Raw genomic sequence first — 19,875 nt, 5'->3', positions numbered from 1 at the left:
GGTTGCGCTTCAGCGAGAGTCACGGCCGTGCCTTTCGGAAACGGAAAAAACCGCGTTTTCTATTTTTTTTTCGCGAGAGTCACGGTTTTGCTTTCGCAAGAGTCACGACCGTGCCTCTAAAAAAGGGAAAATATAACGTGTTTTTTCTTTCTTTCGCGAGTCACGGTTTTGCTTCCGCGAGAGGCACGGTTGTGCTTTCGCGAAAGTCATGGCCATGCTTCTCAGAAAGGGAAAAAAATACGCGTTTTCTGTTTTTTTTCACGAGAGTCACGGTTTTGCTTTCGCGAGATGCACAGTTGTACTTTCGCGAGAGTCACGGCCGTGCTTCTCGAAAACGAAAAAATATGTTTTTTGTTTTTTTTTCTTCCACGCGAGTCATGGTTTTACTTCCACGCGAGGCACGGGTGTGATTTTGCGAGAGGCACGGGCGTGCCTCTTTCGAAAAGGGAAAAAACCGTGCTCCCGGTTCGGTTTTTTTGCCTTTTTTTCGCGGGTTTTTTTCGTGAAAAAAAAGTTCGTCAAAACCTATCAACATGAGATCTAGTTTTGAAAATCTCGACGCGAGGAATCCAATGATGAAAACGATTCGAGATTTGAACGCATTGTTTAAAAGATAAAATATTTTGAATAAACAGATTTACGAAAAAAGAAAAACTCTCAGGTTACGACAAATGGCGCGCTGCATGTGCGCCATTTGTCACGATCTGAGAAAGTGGAGTGTTCTTTGCAACGAATACTCCTTAATTAATAATTTCGAGTTTTATCTCGCTATAAGCAAGATATATACTCCCCTGGACTGAAGATTATTCATGCGCGCTATAGTACCGGGCTGGCCTCTTACCATTTACATTTCTTAGCTGTCACTTTTTTTTCTGTTCGGTTTTCTTTGTTTCTTCCCGTCTTCCTCTTTCTGTTTTTTTTTCGTTTCTCACCTTTTTTTCATTTCTTTCATGTGTTTAATGATTTTTTTCTTTTTCTTTTTCTCTCTTCAAATTTCTTCGTTTTTTTTTACCTTTTTGTATGCATCAAGAATATTTTTTATGCACATGTTTAAGCATTTTTAAATACATAATTAAATTTGTTCGAAAAATACGTTGTTTTGATTTCTACTTTTTTTTCTTAAACATTGTATTTTTTATACATTAGGAATATTTCTTAAACAAACTTTTACCATTTTGGAAATAAATGAATATCATTTTTGAAAACATATATTTTTGGTACTTTTTTCATAACCATTGTATATTTTTTATATACATCAGGAACATTTTATGTATACATTTAGGTTTTTTACGAAATACCTAATTAAAAAATTTTAAACATATTTTTATGTCTATTTTTTCAAACACATTGTACGTTTATTGTATATATCAAAAACATTTTTATACATGTTTACCATTTTTCCAAATACTTGATTAACATTTTTGAAAATTGATCTATTTTCATGTCTATTTTTTTCATTCACATTTTACAGTCTTCATATAGTATGTCAGAATTTTTTTCATACAAATTTAATATTTTCCAAATGGATGATTTAAGTGTTCTTAAAACTTGTATTTTTATGCCTATTTCTTCCATACACATAGTACTTTTTTCGTATGAATCAAAAACAGTTTTTCAAATGCATGGTTAAAATTTTCGAAAAAGTTATGTAACTTTTTTGTAATATATATTTAGAATATTTGAAAATATGAATAAAAGTAAAAAAAATAGAAAAAAGAAAAAATGTAAAAAAGGAGGCTGTGGTCTGCCAAGCGCTGGGCCGGGCCAGTCTCGCGCTCGCGCTCAGGCGAGGCTGCCCGAGCGACCTACGCGCGAAATAGGGATCGCCATGTCCGTGTGCAGCCGTTCCGTTCCAGTTCCACCACCCGCGCCTCATCCACAACCGAACGGGCGCGACATGTGCTCGACGTTTTCCCTCTGAGACCACGCGGCCATGGCGCTCGCCTTCCTCCCGCCCGCGCCCGCAGTCCACCATCCGCCGCGCCCCCTCAATCCCCCGCCGCTCGCGTCCGCCACCAACACCGGCTTCTCTTTCCTCTTCCCACCCGCCTCCCGCTGGCCCTCCCTGCAGAGGGCCAGCTCCGCGGCATCCGGCGGTGGCGCCGGCTCGTCAGAAGCGCCGGCCGACAGCTCGCTCGACGCAGACCTCCTCCGGAGGGTCTCCGGGGCAGAGGACGCGGACCGAGCGCTGGACATTGTCGCGGAGTCGCTGGGAGGCGGGGCCGGCTCCGGCTCGAAATCGTCCCTTGACGCGTCCGACTCCAATGCGATAGTAGCGGCGGCGCTTGACCGGGGCAACGTCGACCTCGCGCTCTCCGTCTTCGACGCGATGCGCGCCGGCCTGGCGCGAGGTGAGCCCGCCTTGCTCCTCTGCTATTTTGTCCATTCATGAGTTGCTTGAGTGCTCCTGACTCCGGTGTCCAACTCTGAGTTTGCAGTAGGGCGCTGGGGCTGGGCAAGGCCGGACGCGCGGACCTACGCGTTGCTTGTCCAGCGATTGGCGGCGGCTCTGCGCGTTTCTGATGCTATCAGGATAGTCGACTACGTGTCCCGTGCGGGTGTATCTTCTGCAGAGGAGGTGAGGTTTCGTGTTAGGAACTCATGTGCCAGAGGAATGTCGTGTGCTTATGTCATCTGTCGCATGATGCTCCAATCTGGTGTGCCAAGTATCATGCTGATTTCTGACCCATGAATTTGTAGTTTTAGAAAGTAAACGCTGAGTAGATAGATACTTCGCACAACAACACAAAATATCTGGCTGCTATCTATCTCAGTGCTTACTTTCTTCATTTTTCTGCTTTGCAGTTTAATTCTATGTAGACTTAATTTACAACTTTAATCATCTTTGACTGTGGATATGAATAAGTGCAATACAAAATCATTCCCAGAACAATCACCTTGCCATCCCATTTTCATAGCATTTCCATCAAGATATGAATAATTTCTACCAAGAAGTTGCAAATAGAAATTTATCAGATAGCAATAAATGTACTTCAGAGGAGTTTATTTGACAAAGGATTCAGTGGGAAACCATTTATGTATGGCACTACTTTCTTTTTTCCCGCCTTAGACTGATAATAACAGCAGCAAAGAAGAAATTAAGCCAGTTAGCATATTAAAATACATGGGATCAAGTTTCAAATTCGCAAGGTCAAGTACTCTTAGGTGCGTCCATCTGGCGGTTTGCAGAAGGCACACCTTAGTCCACAGTTTGGCGGGCATAACAAATGAAATCAGCTCATGAACATTCTAAGTATCCCAATTTATCCAGGACCTCCTTCGCCTCCTAGGGGTATCTTTGTTTGGGAGCCAACGTATCAAAGTTTGCATGTTGCGTGACTTAATATGCCTAGAATATATCTGCTTTGAATATTAACAGAGTAAAAATTAATTTTGAACAGTTTGGCAGTATTAATATTACAAGATTGCACATTGCCCCACAATAATGCCAGTAGTTCTGAATATCTTTGAAATTTGATAGTTTTGGTGAAAATTGAATATCCAATGTTGACATGTGGGTGCCTTAGTGAATGGAATATATCTTGTACACATTAAATTAGTGCAATTAAGTGTTACAGTAACACATTTTAGTTACTGCAGGTCCCGTTTGGCATAACTGTTCGCTGTCCAACCTGCATGGTGGCAATTGCTGTCGCACAGCCTCAGCATGGAACTCAGGTTCGATGCTTCAGAAGTAGTTGCTTTACTTCTCCTTCACATACTGAATACTACTCATCAGCTTGCAAAACACGAACTTCTAAACAATTTTCCGCAGCTGGATACATCATGAGACGCGAGACAAATGTGACTTGGAAGAATAAGAGGGAAACAATGGGGACGGTAGCTGTTAGATATTGTTAGCACAGGAACCAACATACTGTCGCCAGTAGGTAGGAGCACAGAAGGGAGAGTTCTAGGAATATAAATGCTTTTAGATCCATATGCAAATTGTAATTCTGGTAGGTGGATCTTATTTTGTAATTCTGTCCCTCACTAGGGTTTAGTGACAATGGATGCTTTAGTAAATAGTTTCACTCTTTATGGTCGCACATTGCTATAACTTATAAGCACTTCAGCAGGACATTTTGATAATTTTATATAGGAAACGTATTCTTAACAGTTAACCCTCTCAATTCTCAAGTTTTATATATTCTCCACTTCACCTCTAAAATAGGAACCAATTATTCTACTCTCCTGTCTACCAAAACCGGTTGACATAACCCTCTTGCCACTTTTCACAATGACACCCCCCTCCCCCGGCCGTGCGCACCTCTTACCATTGCCAATCTCCACGGTGGGGCATACACATCCCTCTTGCGCGTTGCGTGCTGCCCCCAAACTTCTCCATGGCCCGTCTTTCAATACACCACCACCTAACTCACCTTCTTTCCCGTTTGTTCCATTTTCAAGGTTGCTATAATGCCGTCATCGCCCATTTTCCGCTGGCAAGCTCTCCCAAGTGCTCTCATGGCTGTTGTTCTAGTTCGTGTGGAAATCAGTTCTTTTCCCCCTTTCTTTCTATATGTTTGTGTGACAGCCATGTCCTGCGACAGGCTATTTATCCCTCGTCAAGTCCTACAAGGATCTAGTTGTCAGGCTAGACTGCCACCATGGATAGATTATACCATGCTTGTAGGATTACTTGGACTAGGTCTGATTCTTGCTGTCAACAATATTGCTTCTATTTGTAGGAGACCATTTGGCAGATATGTTACATAGGTATACACATGCAAGTGTGTTAAATACGCAAGAAACCCTTCACAATGGGGAACTATGAACAACTATATACATGTCTAATGCCTTCCACCCCAACTCATGGCAGATCAACAACATGAACACAAAACCTGGAATATTTTTAGTTGGATGCTTTGAATTGCAAATATCGTTATGGTTTTTAGTTGGATGCCCTTCAGGTGGTTTCTTGTTCGAAGTGCCGGTACCAATATGAACTATTTTCTGGAGACGTTACAAGCATCGAGTCAGAAGAAGTGAGGTTAGTGACTGAAACATGTTTTATTCATCAAGCCGTCTATTGGATATTTCTGTACCACCTTCATAATGTTGTTTATTGTAATTTAGTGTCCTTTTAGGCTTTTAATTATGGATTATGATCACTACTTTTCAAAAGCAACTAATACGAACCTTTACCAGCAACATTTTTTTTTTTGCTAGCGGGAGAGGGGGGGGGGGGGTCTAGGTGCTTGAACTTTAGAGATACTTGATATCTTGAATCATAACGAGTCATTGAAAATGTTGAGCTTAATCAGTAATCCGGTTATGGTCTGACTGATACTTTTTTCATGTGTTTTTGGGGGTGGTATGATGGGCAACTCAATGTTGCTCTTGTAATTGGTTTGTGGGGTGGTTCAATATTGCTCCCAAAAATATTGCTTTCCAGGATGCCGAAACGTCTTAAATGTTTGATAACTACACATTGTTCTTCGATGTAACTCTATGACAGGGGTGATTTGTGGGCCTTCCAATGATTATTCATTCTCTGCGTACTCCTTTGCATTATGTAAATTGGTTAATTTCTGTTGTTTTACTGTTATCTCACAATACAAATTTTAGTGCTTCATTTCAGTTTTCCAGCAGTTACTATACTTCATGTCGCTTCTAATATTATTTCTCTAAGGATCTTCTCCTACCGAACGCAGCATGAATATTTCAGCTTTTGAGAAGGCCTTGCAATTTATAAATGTGATGAAAGATGATCTTCCAGCTGCCGTTCACTCTATCGTGGTAGCTTTCCTTTCCAAAATGCAGATTAGAAATTAGTCTATTTATATGTTGATGCTATTTACTTTAGACGGAGTTTTACTTTGTTCTTCGTGACACGTGAAATGCCTTAGGGTCTTGCATATTATGTAAAAGTATATGGTGAACTGAATGGAAGTATATTTCATCACATTTTCTGTTAAGATTGAGGCAAGAATGTTTGGATAGAATGTTCGAAATGTAAAGATGATGACGCAGTACAAAATTATCAAAATGTTGCTACCACTAATGACAAACTTGTACCCGTATTTGTTTTAAGCTCCACATCAAAAACATGAACATATCTTGTCATAGTTATCGGAAAATAACCAAACACTTGTCAGTCAAGTCAGCATGACCAAATTTGGTCGTAGAGAATTGGCAACTATCAACTCTAGAGTAAACAGTCCATTATGCCACATACCCAATGTTGCCCCATTCTTAAGTGCTGCTAATTCGACATTCAAGAATTAACTGCCATTTCTCACTGAATACTGATTGGCGTCCGGAATTTTGTGGCAGCATGCTGGGGCTTCAGGTCAGCCTTTCATGGATGATATCATCTTCTTTTACAATCTATGCACAGTACTGTTAACAGCTTATGTCAATTTGGTTTCAGTTTCTAATTACTGATATGTTTATCTGTCATTTGTGTTGCAGATCCGTACACCCTCAGGAACAGCCCGCACACATAGATTTGCTACCAAGACTGTGGAACTGCCTGCTCAAGGAGGAGAAAGAGTGACCATTTCCTTGGCTGCCCCAGCCAATGCTTATCGTCAGATGGGTCCCCTCAAGATCGCGGCACGCTCAAAAGGGTTTAGTCCAGGAGAACCCATGTGCCTCACTAACCATGTCAGTGGAGAGATCTCAAAGTTGCTAAGAGTGCCATCAAAGAATGTGGGACCATTGTTTCTTAGTCCTTATCTAGTTGGCGGTGCTGTTGCTTTGCTTGCTTCTGGAGATGCTGTTTCTGCATTCATTGATCCAAGCCTCCCTAGACTAATTACAGCAACTGTCATTGCATCGGCTGCTGTTGGGACAACACTAAATCAAGTGATCCTGCCAGAGACACGAAAGGTATGTTTGATTTCCATGTAGCAAAAACATCTAGGGTGTTTCTTTCATTAAAGAAACGAAACAAAGTTCCCTTAAAAAAGAGAGAAAGAAATGAAACAAAGTAGTGATACTCTGAGCAGGTAGGTAAAGATCTAGTCATGTATCACCGATAAATTTGTTTACTATTAGTATTAGACTGTTCCATCTTGCTTTGTTGATGGGTTAGCTCCACCTGATCTTGCCAGTACTTGTTGGCAATACTACCCATTCCGTTAGCATTACTGATGGCAATGATAATTCTAATTATGTTCTCAACCATACTATCAACTTCAAAATCTTTTTCGTGTTGAGTAATGTTTTTTGGAGGTAAATGCAGTGACTATAGTCTTGAACTAGAAAGTGTGGTGTGTATTAACTATCCTGCATGATTTAACTCTTGTGTTTGTCCAGCTTCCGCAAAAGGCGGTAGACATAGTTGCTGTACAGCAGAAACTCTTATCTCAATATGACATGCTTCAAAGTCGTCTTAAGGATCTGAAACAGCTTGTTGAAAAAGAGGTTTGTCTGTTTAATCTCTGTAACCAGTAAATCTTCTGCTAGACGTAAAGTTTTGAAAAGCATAGTGTCCAGAATTATTCCATCGAAGGTGTGGATGCTTGCAAGAATGTCTCAGTTGGAGAACAAGATATTAGCAGTAGGCGAACCATCATATCGGTAATTTTTACAGAAGTTGCATGTTCTTCTATCATACTGGTTTAATTTACTTACTTAAAAAAGCACTGTTTTATTACAATAGTTTCATGTTCTACTGCAGTGTTTTATGAGGAGAATTGAGCATTGTACAAACTAATTTGCAGTGCTCGACGTGGTAGAGTGAAGAGGGTACGAAAAAGCTTGGAAACTACGCTTTTGGCAAAGATTGAGCTGATGGAAAGTTACGCAAAAGTAACACAAGAGACTGTAAATATAAATCTGTATACATTTCGCATGTAATGTAGCTGAAATAAAATGTTGAATATGGCATTGCAGTTATGTTCTATGATTGAAATTGAAGTTGAAATGGACTCTGATGTTATCGTTGCTGAAGCAGCAACCGGTGCAGTAAGTTCCTATCAATACATACAGTATACTTCCTCCGTTCGGAATTACTCGTCTCGGATATGAATGTATCTAGAATTAAAATACGTCTAGATACATCCATTTGTACGGCAAGTAATTCCGAACGGAGGGAGTACTTCCTAATCATTGTTTCTACCATTGTTTTTGTTTTTCTGATTAATTCCGGGCAGATAGCTAATAATGAGTGTTACAATTCAGGAAAGAATATCAGAACAAATTGAACAGTTGATGGAGATTGACAGTCTTGAAGAGGTGGAAAACCTTCGGCCCAAAATTTCTATCGAGCATACCATCGTTTACGAGGAACTAACATTTGCTTCTATAACCATTTCAGCAATGGCGTATACAAGCCGAGGCTAATGATGAAGCAGAAAGGCTTCTTGGTTCAGATTCTTCGGAAGCATTGTCTGCTGAGCGTGTATGATGATATTTTGGTATGGAAGTACATTATTTTGTTTCCCATTTTTCATATAGCTCAGTTCAATATAGATGTTTTACTTCCAAACTGAGAACAAAACCATATTCCACTAGGCTGGTCACAGTGACTTGTGAAGACGATGATTCTGATACAGAAGACAAACTGATTACTATGTAGAACCATGTATCCCCCCCATAACATCGAAGTGAATATTGCAAAGAACTTGAGATCTCTAGCAGACACTTGACAGTACAGACCAGGACAAGCTTATGGATAGAAACAAGAGAGAATTCCTTATTTGACACTCTCTTAAAATCATGTTCCTTATTTGACACTGAAAAAAATTTCTTCCCTATATGACCTATAGTCTTAATTTCTTTCCCTATATGACACTCTAGTTCATTTTGTACACGTGAAAAGACCTTTTTGCCCCTGTACATAATGTGACCAGAAATATGTAGCATTGAGCCTAATTAAGGAAAATTCGTTTATGAGAGTGAGCACACTCAACATGTTATCTCCTCCGTTGGTCTTTTTTGGGATGCATGTGTATTCTGTATACCTGAGTGCATGCATCCAATGTATTTAGAACGTATTCAGCTGTGGGTCTAGTTTCATGCGGTATGGTTTGTGAGTGCGACTGTTTGACGTACTTTTGTACGTGTGCTTTAACACTAAAATGCATTCTTAAAAATGAATGAATTTTTTTAAGCACTTTTGTGTATGCTTCGGTGATCACCTACGTGCATGCCATTAGTGCATGTGCACGTATTTGCATGGCCCATGCAGGACCTATAGCTGTATGGAAGAAAGTTGCGTGCTAGCACGAACGTACGCCCGGTTCGGTGCAGCCAACATGCGTATGTATATGAACCGGGTCATATGAAGCTAGAATACATGTATTCGCTTGATCGTCAGGGTGCGCGTACGTATTTAAATATCTATGCTCCGCGTACGTATTTAAATATCTACGCTCCGGCAGGCAAGCTGGCCGTGTATATGTACACAAATACGTATAGACAACTAGCCAGACCGGTCAATTAGCACATGAACCATCGAAGGCCTCGGTCATGATTTCTTTTCCAAAGAGCGAGAGACAAAGGCTCTGTTTGCTTCAAATTTTTTTTGAATTTCGTTTACTTCAATTTGTATCGATGGATTCCGTTGCCGCGCAGGGCCAAAGATTTAAACAACCTTCAAGGGGTTGAGGTAGGGACGCGTTTATCTTAAACAACGTTACATCCGTATCGCTCCATAAAAATCGGAACGGCAATGGCCAGCGCCGGACCTTCTCCAGCTGCCTAAAAATACCGAGGCACAACGCACGCACAAAAGGAGGCAACGCACGGCGCACCCACGGGGAGCCACCAAGAGATCCATCCATCATTCATCCATAGCACGCCTCAAGCATCACGCATTAACCAGGAGATCGACGCGAGCTCGGCTGTCTTCTGGAGTAGATGGCCGGGAGGGAGGTAGCATAGCCGGCTCCGGCCGTGTTGCGGTTGTTGTCTAGCCGGCTGACTTTGTCCGCCCTCCCCGCCGCTTATCCAGAGGAAAATTCCTAAATGTAGTAGACTTGACCTGATTTTTTACCAACCTGCCTAATTCAACAGACTTTTCGAAAGCATATTTGTGGTCACATTATACATATGGGTAAAATGGTCTTTTCACGTGAACAAAATGCACTAGAGTGTCATATAGGGAAAAAAATTAAGACTAGAGATCATATAGGAAAGAAAATTTTCTTCAGTGTCAAATAAGAAACATAATTTTAAGAGAGTGTCAAATAAGGAATTCTCTCTAGAAGAGAAACAAATGAAAGATGCTTACAGAGACAAGAATGTCAAACCCCTGAAGAACCATGAGATGTTCGGGGCAGTTAAGGACTGTGGCTTGGTTTGCTAGTTGCTTTAGCATGTTTCTTGGAGTTAGCAAAAGAATCTGATGCTGGCTTGTAAATGGCTCCGCGTAACTTTTATCACCATTATGTTGAACAGTGGGGACTGTTACTGTACATAAGTGCGTAAATTGAATTGCAACACATTTTTGTCATGTCCATAGATAATTGCAGATCCTTCAAATCGATGTTTGCGGAGCATCTGTGTCTGTACATGAGCTATCAATTTACACGCTTTATCTGACAAGAAAATAAAAGACTTGTGTGATGTGAATGCAAGAGCACGAGCAATAGCATTTCTGGTTGCAGAATAAAAAGTGGCCCAGAACTGAACAAGGAAAATCCCCTCCTGGGCACGGGTTTGCGCTGCTTTGTACAATCAAAAAGGGGGATGCACAGCAAAGACAACTAAATCATTCCCTCTTTGCTGCTGGCTATAATTGGTCTAAGTAATGTGTTGCCGGTGATGACCTTTGTTGTTGCAACCACGAAGACACAGCCCATTCCTTCCTGTGCACCAAGAAATCGAAGCGAGGCAATCTCAGCAAATGTTACGCCACCAACAAACACAACCAGAACAACGGAGCGACGACCAACCCTGTCGGTTTTCTGTCTTGCCTCGGCTGATAGTAATTCTGATGAACCACTAATGGTCGAGACACCTCTTTTCAAATCCAGATGAGGGCCCGGCAACAATTTCAACACTTCTTCGATAGATCGCCATCCAGACTTCACTGCATGCTGAACAAGGCGAATGCTAAGAGGCGCGTATCCAGCAAAGACGTATGATACATCATCAGGGGAATCAGGATCCTTTATATCAACTATAAGCTGGAGACCTCTCCTGATAATAGCCCAATTACTCCTCGGTTCCCGCCCTTTAACAAGGCCAGCCTTCTGCAGATTGTATAACAAGGGCATGTGCTCAAAGCCATAGCTGTGCAGTATCTCCCGCCTCAGGTAGTCAAAACTCTTCCTCGGCAACCCAGCATTTGTAAGGGAAAATAACACCAGAAGGCGAAGCACAGTCTCAATAGGCTCTTGCTTCTGTATGATCTCCTCAATGTACTTGTAACACGTTTCATAGTCCTTCGCCTCCAGCATCTTTTGCTCAATCTCTACTCGGGCATGAAACAAGGGTTTTCCAGCAAACGACTGCAGATGGTGCGCCAAATTAACATGCCTGGTTATCTCCGGTAGTGAGTGTAACCTCTTCACAAAATCCTTGAGCTCGGAAACCGACTGTGTGTTCATTGATTTTACCTGCGCGTAATCTTGCTGAATAGACGTTGCCTTTTGGTGGACGACCCGAAGCACAACATGGAAGCTGAGGTCTCGAATCTCCCTGTACAACTTATCGCTCGAATTGAGCGGAACCTTGATCTTTTTCCCATCTTGTTGGGCGCGCATGATGCCGGCATCAACTTGCACAGATCCGTTGTGAATTTCCAACATCTCGTCTAAGAGGCCTTCATACGTTAGCTGAGAGCACATTGGTGTCACCATGTCCACCTCTCGATCTAGCAAGATAACGGTCTCTATCTCTGGAATCCCCATGTCATCCATGTCGACAGGGTCTTGGAGGTGCATATGGTTGAGCAGCTGGGCAGCTTTGGTTGATGCCACACCCTTGGCTCTAACATTGGGGATGACTCCAAAGGCAAGCTCTAGCCTATGAATAGCTTCTGCAACGTGCCAAGCAGAAGTCGCCGTATCCCCTTCCATAAGGTGACATTCCTGTGAGGAATAGTCATCATCACCAAGCTCAAAAGAAATGACATCCTCATCCAAAGGAACCAGATACAAGGGGTATTCTCCGATTATTGCCAACTTTTGATGAACTTTCTCTTCCTCCAGAATCATCTCACAGGCAACTAGACGACGTGGCACGAAATAGAGGTGGTATTCCCTCTGGAGCCCCTTGGATTCGTCGTTCTTGATTTGATTTGCCACGAATTTCATCAAGCTGAGCTGCGACCGAACAAGGTACACCACCTTGGGGCACTCCGTCTGCAGAGGCTCGGCGGAGAGGACCCGCAGCTCCGTGACATGTTCCTTTAGCGCCGAGGTGTGCAGGATCAGCGAGAGGGTGCCCGCGAGCTTCGGATCGATGACCAGACACTTGTTCCCCCTGACGCTCTTGATTATGCTGACGAGTTCCTTCTGTGACTGCTCCCTGAAGGCAGTGAGATTGAGCGGCGCGTTATCGAGGTTTGGGATCTGTGCCATCGGGGCCCGTCGGGCGTCAATGGCGTCGGGGTGGGGTGGCCGGGTGGAGTGGGCTTCTCCTAGCGATGAGGTAGCTGCTCCTGGCTGACGGCGGGACTCGGGCGTCGACGGGACGGAGGTCCGGCGGGGATGGGGCTTGCAATTGGATGGCCGGATCTGCCGGCGGAGGAGTGGAGTCGGGCGTGGCGGCGCTGAACCTTGCGTAGGGTTATTATACGAGAGTGAGAGGGGTAGCTATATAAGAGCATCTCCAACAGGCGCCGCTCGCGCCGCTTGCAAAAAACATATATGCCGCACGCGCATCGGCTGGTTTGACGCGGCGCGCAACGCTGACTTCAACGGCTGCGCTAAAATGCAGCGTGCGCGCGTCGCTCCAGCAGCGCGCCAAAATGCAGCTCGCGCGACCCGCCGGTGCATTGCATATGGCATTTTTCAATACAAAATGATGAACATTTTCAACACAATAAAAATTTCACACAAACAAGTTGATAAAGTTCATGCCCACAAGTTTAAAATCACGCCTACAAGTTCATCCAACCAAGTTCAAAATGCAAATCAAGTTCAATACACAAAGGAAAGACACATCATTCCTCGTCCTCGTCGTCGTCTTCGTCCTCGTCCTCATCTTCGGAAGATGATTCTTCCGCCTCCGAAGATGAATCTTCCTCCATCTCCTCATCGCACACCGCATCATGTGAAGCTCCGACGGTGTTGGCAAGATCTTTAACGGCATCTTCATGGGAATGTGTGCGAGGAGGCTCATCGAAAGACATTCCGCCCATGGAGGCCGGAGGTGCACCCATGCCTCCCATGAGAGAAGCAAAACTCCATGCCTTCCATTGTGGCCATAGCATCGGGGGGTGCTCCAAAGCGAGCCATGCCTCCCATTGCACCTAAACCGCCCACGGTACCTCCGAAGCCACCCATGGCGCCGAGGCCACCGCTACCCATTGCACGAACCATGGCTCTTTTTTGGATCAAGACTTTTTGTTGGGCAAGATTGACATACTTCTTTTGCATCGCATTGAGGTTAGTGGTGTCCAAGAAGAACAAGTGCTTCTCCCATTCCAACAATCTAGTTCGCTCCTCATTGGTCACCTTCCTCTCCTCCAAAACCACCTTCCTCTCCTCGGCCGCCACCCTCCTCTCCTCGGCCACCAACCTCCTCTCCTCGGCCGCGGCATCTTGGGTCCTTGCCATTTTCCTCACCTCATTGACTTCTTTTCTTGCCTTCACAATAGCTTCTATAGCATTTTTGAGCTCATCATCTCCTTTCCTCTTCTTCTTTTGGGTTTGGTCTTTCTTGCACCCATCCGGTCGCTTTGACTTCGAGTATGAAACCGAGTTGGGTGTAGGGCTTCTCTTGCCGTCATCACTTGATGCATCATCCTCATCATCATCATCATCATCCAACTTTATTGTTCGCTTCCGTTTGTCGCTCAAATGCAAATCATCCAAATCTTCACGCTTCTTCCATTTCTCATCATCCTTCAACACATCATAGCAATGAGGCAAAGTAAAGACCCTTCCTTTCTTGATCTTCTCCTTCTTGGTTTTCCTCTCCTCTTCTTTGAACAAGTTTTGCGCAATGTTGAACTACATGAAAACAAAGCAAGTTAGCACCAACAACAAGCAAAACAAAGCAAGTTTAGCACCAACATGTAAGATGAAATGGCACTTACTCTATCGTCCTCATTTGTGCCACTTGGGTTCAACTTGTCAACCGCCTTTTGACAAGCCGCCCATCTTTGATAATCTGAGTTGATTGTCGACCACCGGGACCTAAGTGATCGGTTGGAGCGGTCAATTCCACTCACGTTGCGAGCATCAAAGTGTTCCTTCATCCGGTTCCAATAAGCATCTCTACTTTGATCGCCTCCAACGGATGGATCCCTCGACACTTGCAACCAAGTATTGCATAGTAAGATGTCATCGGTGTTGGTGTAATTGCCCGCTCTTCCTTTCGGTGCGTCGACAATGCCCTCACCCTCCTCGTCCACCTCGAACTCATAGTCTTCAAAATGCATGTCATTGGTTTGAGACCAATGCGAATTGTTGAAGCCAACACCCATCGTTGACATGTATGCATCATCATTGAGACTACAATTTTTTTTGCACAATGCAAATAAGCTATCTATATGTGACGAATGCATTCAAAAAATAACAAAAAAAAATGAAAAGTTAGAATTTTTTTTACCTTGGAGGCATTTCGTCGAACATGTTGTGCGCGCCGGCCGCCGGCTCAACGAGTGAGCTTGCTGGCGCTTCGGCAGCCGCCGCGCCCGTCGCACGCCCCGCAAGCTTCTTCCTCTTCGCCTTGGAGGTGCCGGAGCAGTCCGCCGCCTTGTTTTTCTTCGCCGATGTCTTGCCCTTCTTTAGCCGCGCCGCATTGGGGAGCTTTGAGGAGGAGGGGGTGGCGGCTTGGGCCGGCGCCGGCGCGACGCCACCCGCCGCCGAGGTCATCCGCGACGGCATGAAGAGGCCGTGCGCGAGGCCGCTCGTCGGAGGAGCTCCGGCGGCGGCGAGGCCAACGCCACCCGGGCTAGGGTTTGTGGCGGCGGCGGCGGGGGCAGGGGGGTCGCGGCTATAGGACGGGGTGCCGGCGCGTGCGTCCATGGGTGCGGGTCGCCGGCGCCGGCGCGCGCGGGGCTTTGGAGGGGGAGAAGAAGAGCGCGCAGCGCGAGCGTCGAGTGTGCCGCGCGCGGAAGCGGGCGCACCGCGCGCGCGGTTATTGCGCGTCCGCTGGAGCCATCCGCCAGGTTGCGTGCGCGTTAAAACGGGCGATTTTGTGGCGCGGCGCCTGTTTAGCGCGCCTGTTGGAGATGCTCTAAGAGTTCGGTTATCGGACTCCGTCCACGCAACGTACCCGGTGAGAAGGCTAGGTTTTAGTTCCTCGCGGTTACGATTACGTACGTGGGCGGCGATCGATCCGGCCTTGAAGAGGTTGATGGCAGAGATGAGAGAGGAGACCGCGAGGGCCGGGGAGAGTGAAAGGCTGAAGACGCTGCATGAGGAGGCGGCTCACCCGAGGAGCAACTCTGACATGGACCCGGGGGCGGGGTACTTGAGGAGGAAGACAACCGAAGCCGGGGAGATGAGAGGCAGGACGGCGGTGGAAGCTGCAGGCGAGGAGGACTACGAGGCCGACATGGCTGCCAAGTTCCGCCATCGCTGGGAGGAGCGATGGTCTGGCTATTTCGGCTCCTTTGAGGACACCGGTAAGTATAAAACACTACAAGAAATATGTTAATCCATGACGGATTTCTGGTGACGTTCTCAGAAACCGTCATGATTTGTTTGGTTCGTCATGAGATCCGTCACGGATTAATGAGATGAGAACAAACTAAACTACACTGGCGCCCTTACGATGTACCGTCACGGATACCGTCATGAATCGACCATCTGTACACCAAGCAGTCCGTCATGGATGGCTCATACTGATGTGTCACATGTGTTCTACCCACATATGTCCGCCTTAGTTTTTTTAAGTTGTTCAAACTGTCACATCTGGCCTTCTAGTGCTTTGTTTTAGGAAAACCTAATGTTGCTGCAGTGTGTCCCGACGTTGCTTTTTTAGGGGAAAAAGGACTAATACTTTTTTAGGAAAAAAAGAACTATTGCTGTTGTGTCGTCCCGACGTTGGGCTGCTCTAAGTTTTCTTTTGTATAGAAAAACATGATGGGCCTTCTGATGCTTTTTTTAGGAAAACGGAATGCTGCTGTTGCGTGTGCCGTCCCAGTGTTGGGCCGCGTTAAGTATTTTTTCAAAGAGAAAATTTGTATGATTTCTTTAAAAAGTCTTTATCTTTAAATTAAAAAAAGGAGAAGCAGCTAAAGGCATCGAACTAGGGACCTCTCGCGCACGCGCGCACACACACACCTAAATGCTTTTATATGTTCTTATAGATAATGACCCGCAAAAAAAGTTCTTATAGATAAAATGGGCCAAGTTTTTCAGTTTTTAAAAAGGTGATTGAAACGGGGATTTGAACCACATAGCACTAAACTCTACGTTCCAACGAGCCAAATTCTTATGTACAACGAGCCATGTTTTTTTAGTTTCTATAGTACATTTCACGCGTAGGCAACAATATGTTTTTTTCTTTTGCGAAAAAGCAACAATAGTTATGTAATGTACAACTTAACGTCAATGTATAGCAAACATTCGTGAAATCTCCTAAATTTTCGTGTCCCTCTAATGAATTAATAACATTGTTCCATGCCCATTTATAAGAATTGTCTATTGTATTTTGATATTATTATCATTTTTTTCTAATAGGTTGCAAATAGAAGTTTCGAGTTATCCCCAAGTATCTTCTGACATTTTTATCTGTTTCTAAGATATGAGCTAAAATAAAAAATAATTCCTTAAATATCTTTTTTGAAATGTTTAATCCTTATTTGACTTACATATACATGAAAATGGCAGTACCTCTGGTAACCACACATAAATGCATTTAAACCATAGAAAATATTAAATAATCTCTAAAATTATTGAAACTGCTACAGGATAAAATATATATATTATAGTACATGTGAAAATTCTATAGGAGTATGCCGCATGTTTTGATTAAAAAAAAGAACATCACATGAATAGAACACGAAGACGAGACATGAATTCTAAGCGGTTAGCACCTTCCCACTTGGCAACTTGTCAAGGTGTATCAAAAAATGTTATGTGTGCATACGAAAAATGTACAATGACTATTTGATAAAGTTCACATGTATTTTTAAAAAAGTAAAGTGAAAATGATAAAAAGACAAAAAAAAGTGAACTGAAAAAATTCAAAAAGTTTCTTAAAATCATGTACATTCATTCACGACCACAAGCACACAATTATTGTGTATATGCATTTGTGTTTTTTAAGAGAAAAAATATTTTAAAAAATGAAAATGTATGTTAAAAAATTATTATGTGATATTAGTATAAATTCTAGAAATGTGTTAAAATAGCTCAACTTCTATTAAAAATAAATATGTTTCTTCAAATGCCAGAGTGATTTTAAACTATAAGTTTTTAATACATGTTGAACATTTTCTTAAAACACGTTGAACATTCGTTTGCAATATTTAAGTCAATACGTGTATTTCTAGGCATTTAACCGATATAATTCAATTTTGAATTGCGAGTGCATTAGGAAGTTGGAAAAATGGGCTGAACTTTTTTACCTATGTTAATAAGTCTTTATTTAGGGGTGCCGATTTTTGGAGGCCGGGCTCCAGTGAGCATGGTATTTTGAAAATATGAAAAAGTGTGTTTAAAAGTTTCAAAAAAATATGAAAAAACATAGAATCATATATGTATTCCGCAAGAATGTGTTCAATTTCGTCGAAAAATGTTGTGATTTGTAGGCTGTACAAAAAACAAATTTCTGGCCCAATAACAAAAGTAAAAGGCCCATTTGAAAATGCACATTTGTCTTTTTTCTATATGCCGAATGTAAACGTATAATTATGTGAAATTTTGCATATATATAGTACATGTGCATGTGTGCTCACAAAATAAATTTGGATTTTTTCACGATCCGAGATAATAAAATTTGTAAACAAGCTCACCGGAGCTCGGCCTCCATTGGCATTTTTCGTATATTTAGGCCTTATCCAAAAAGAGAGGAGGAATTCCAAACATCATGGTGCCAAGACTCGACCATGAACATGTAGCTTATCGGCATTTTTGATTTACAAAATTTATACCATGTCTGAAAAACATGAAACCTGATATGGTGTTATCATATATATGGTCCCCATAGAGTGTGATGAAAATTTCAGAAGGTTTCACAGAAGTTATGACGTACACTACTTGGAACCAGAACATATGTAAGGAAGAATCGTGGGTTTGGGAGGGAACGTGTCAGGTTTCAAGGCGAAGTGTTGGTTGCTTTAGTGTTTCACATTGAATTTTTTTCTATGCTCAACATACACCATCACATGTTCCATGTCAACATTTCACACTTTTTGGAGTTTGTTTGCAATACTTAAGAAATTAAGTGTATTTACATGCATCACATGATCCATGTTAACATTTCACACTTTTTGGAGTTTAAATTTATTATTTTTGTTAATGAGTCTATGTTTAGGCTTTAACCAAGAAAAGAGGAGGAATTTCAAACATCAGGGTGCCAAGACTCGACCCCAAACATGTAGCTTATCATGTTGTAGTCTATAAAATTTAAACTAAGTTTGAAAACACACGAAACCTGGAATGGTGTCACCATATGATCCTTAGAGAGTGTGGTAAAACTTTGAGAAGGTTTCACAAAATTTATGGCGTACACTACTTGGAAAGTGGAACATCTTCGAGGAAGAATCATGGTTTCAAGAGGAGAAATTTTGCCAAGCATATGCACCCATTATGTTATTTCATGATAAATTACATGATTTTGATCTCTTTAAGATATATTATCCTTCCCCCCTATAGCTTGCAAATAGAAGTTTCAATTCTTCACAAAAACTTTTGAAACATTGTTCCATTTTGGGATATGACCTAAACATATACACTTGAATATCTACTTCAAAAGATTATATAACTTTTTTCACACAAATGTAGTTCGAAGTGGAATGATTTTCAATACACATGTGAAAGTTCATTAAACAATAGAAAAAATATATCATTTGGATTTTTTTGAAACTCCTAAAAACATATATTTAGCATATCTAATGTAAAAATGTATTGGGGTACATAAGATATTTTTTGCAAGTTACTACTTCACACGTATAGCTTATTTAGTTATTGGGGAAATATGAAACAAAAATGTAAAAGTTACTCGCTATTGGGCTGAAAGCAGAAAAAGCCCATTATATCTCTCAGTCGAGGGGCGATCCAACTTGAGTGAAATCGTGCCCTCTGGTTGGTCGAACCAACATGCCCACGGATCGCCAATTTCAACCGTTCGATTTTCCAAGATCCGACGGATGACGTGCAAACCCTATCCTATCTTCTTTCTCCCCTACCCCCGCACCCACCAACTCCTCTTTCGCCGAGAAATCAGCCGCCATTCCTCCTAGTCTCTTCTCCATGTGCCTCCCATCTCGCTGGTCGCATCTCGGCGTTCCGAAACGGACCACCACCGTGTGCCAAACGACCGAGGGCCCAGCCGTCGATGCTTCTCGTCGACCCGTTGCGCGGGCCTCTAGGAGGAAGACTTCTATGGTGATCCCTACGTCATCTGCGCCGAGGCCGCCCTCGTCCTCTTCTCCTTCAAAATCAATTCATTACTATCCAGCCCCTGCTCTTCTTGATCTCCGCTGCCCATTCTCCAATTCATCCCCCTTTCCTTGCAGGTCTTGGAGCTCGGAGGCCGCAGTAAGGGAAGGAGCGCCACCACGAAGTGCAGACACCCCAACAATCGGCGGGGCGTCGCGCTGGGCCACCGAGAGGCGTGGGGCTTCGTTGA

General features: G+C 43.1%; 2 protein-coding genes across 11 annotated transcripts; one reads left to right on the top strand and one right to left on the bottom strand.

Moving 5' to 3' along the window:
• Positions 1 to 1,834: 1,834 nt before the first annotated feature.
• Positions 1,835 to 8,865, top strand: LOC125521490. Of its 9 annotated transcripts, none has more exons than XM_048686540.1 (13): positions 1,836 to 2,351; positions 2,439 to 2,578; positions 3,601 to 3,678; positions 4,899 to 4,993; positions 5,658 to 5,742; positions 6,418 to 6,837; positions 7,267 to 7,374; positions 7,463 to 7,530; positions 7,674 to 7,761; positions 7,846 to 7,917; positions 8,134 to 8,187; positions 8,270 to 8,369; positions 8,467 to 8,865. In XM_048686540.1, exons 1-12 carry the CDS (start codon positions 1,934 to 1,936, stop codon positions 8,357 to 8,359), a joined length of 1,716 nt encoding a protein of 571 aa, XP_048542497.1. In that variant the 5' UTR covers positions 1,836 to 1,933; the 3' UTR covers positions 8,360 to 8,369; positions 8,467 to 8,865. The 9 variants fall into 9 exon arrangements, 4 of the variants coding, with proteins under 4 accessions (XP_048542500.1, XP_048542497.1, XP_048542499.1 ...); XM_048686541.1 differs by having other exon boundaries at positions 1,837 to 2,351; positions 4,914 to 4,993; XR_007289305.1 differs by lacking the exons at positions 8,134 to 8,187; positions 8,270 to 8,369; positions 8,467 to 8,865 and having other exon boundaries at positions 1,835 to 2,351; positions 7,447 to 7,530; positions 7,631 to 7,761; positions 7,846 to 7,915.
• Positions 8,866 to 10,366: 1,501 nt separating this feature from the next.
• LOC125521489 (vacuolar protein-sorting-associated protein 33 homolog) lies at positions 10,367 to 12,677 on the bottom strand. 2 transcript variants are annotated; one of them, XM_048686539.1, is made up of 2 exons: positions 10,674 to 12,677; positions 10,367 to 10,636 (listed from the first exon to the last, which is right to left on the bottom strand). In XM_048686539.1, exons 1-2 carry the CDS (start codon positions 12,480 to 12,482, stop codon positions 10,490 to 10,492), a joined length of 1,956 nt encoding a protein of 651 aa, XP_048542496.1. In that variant the 5' UTR covers positions 12,483 to 12,677; the 3' UTR covers positions 10,367 to 10,489. The 2 variants fall into 2 exon arrangements, with proteins under 2 accessions (XP_048542496.1, XP_048542495.1); XM_048686538.1 differs by having other exon boundaries at positions 10,551 to 12,677.
• Between the last annotated feature and the right edge of the window lie 7,198 nt (positions 12,678 to 19,875).

The sequence above is a fragment of the Triticum urartu genome, chromosome 7 (genome assembly GCF_003073215.2).
Source record: "Triticum urartu cultivar G1812 chromosome 7, Tu2.1, whole genome shotgun sequence".
Taxonomy (NCBI): domain Eukaryota; kingdom Viridiplantae; phylum Streptophyta; class Magnoliopsida; order Poales; family Poaceae; genus Triticum; species Triticum urartu.
The sequence above is the reverse complement of the archived record's forward strand: the minus strand, read 5'-3'. Positions and strand labels throughout refer to the sequence as shown.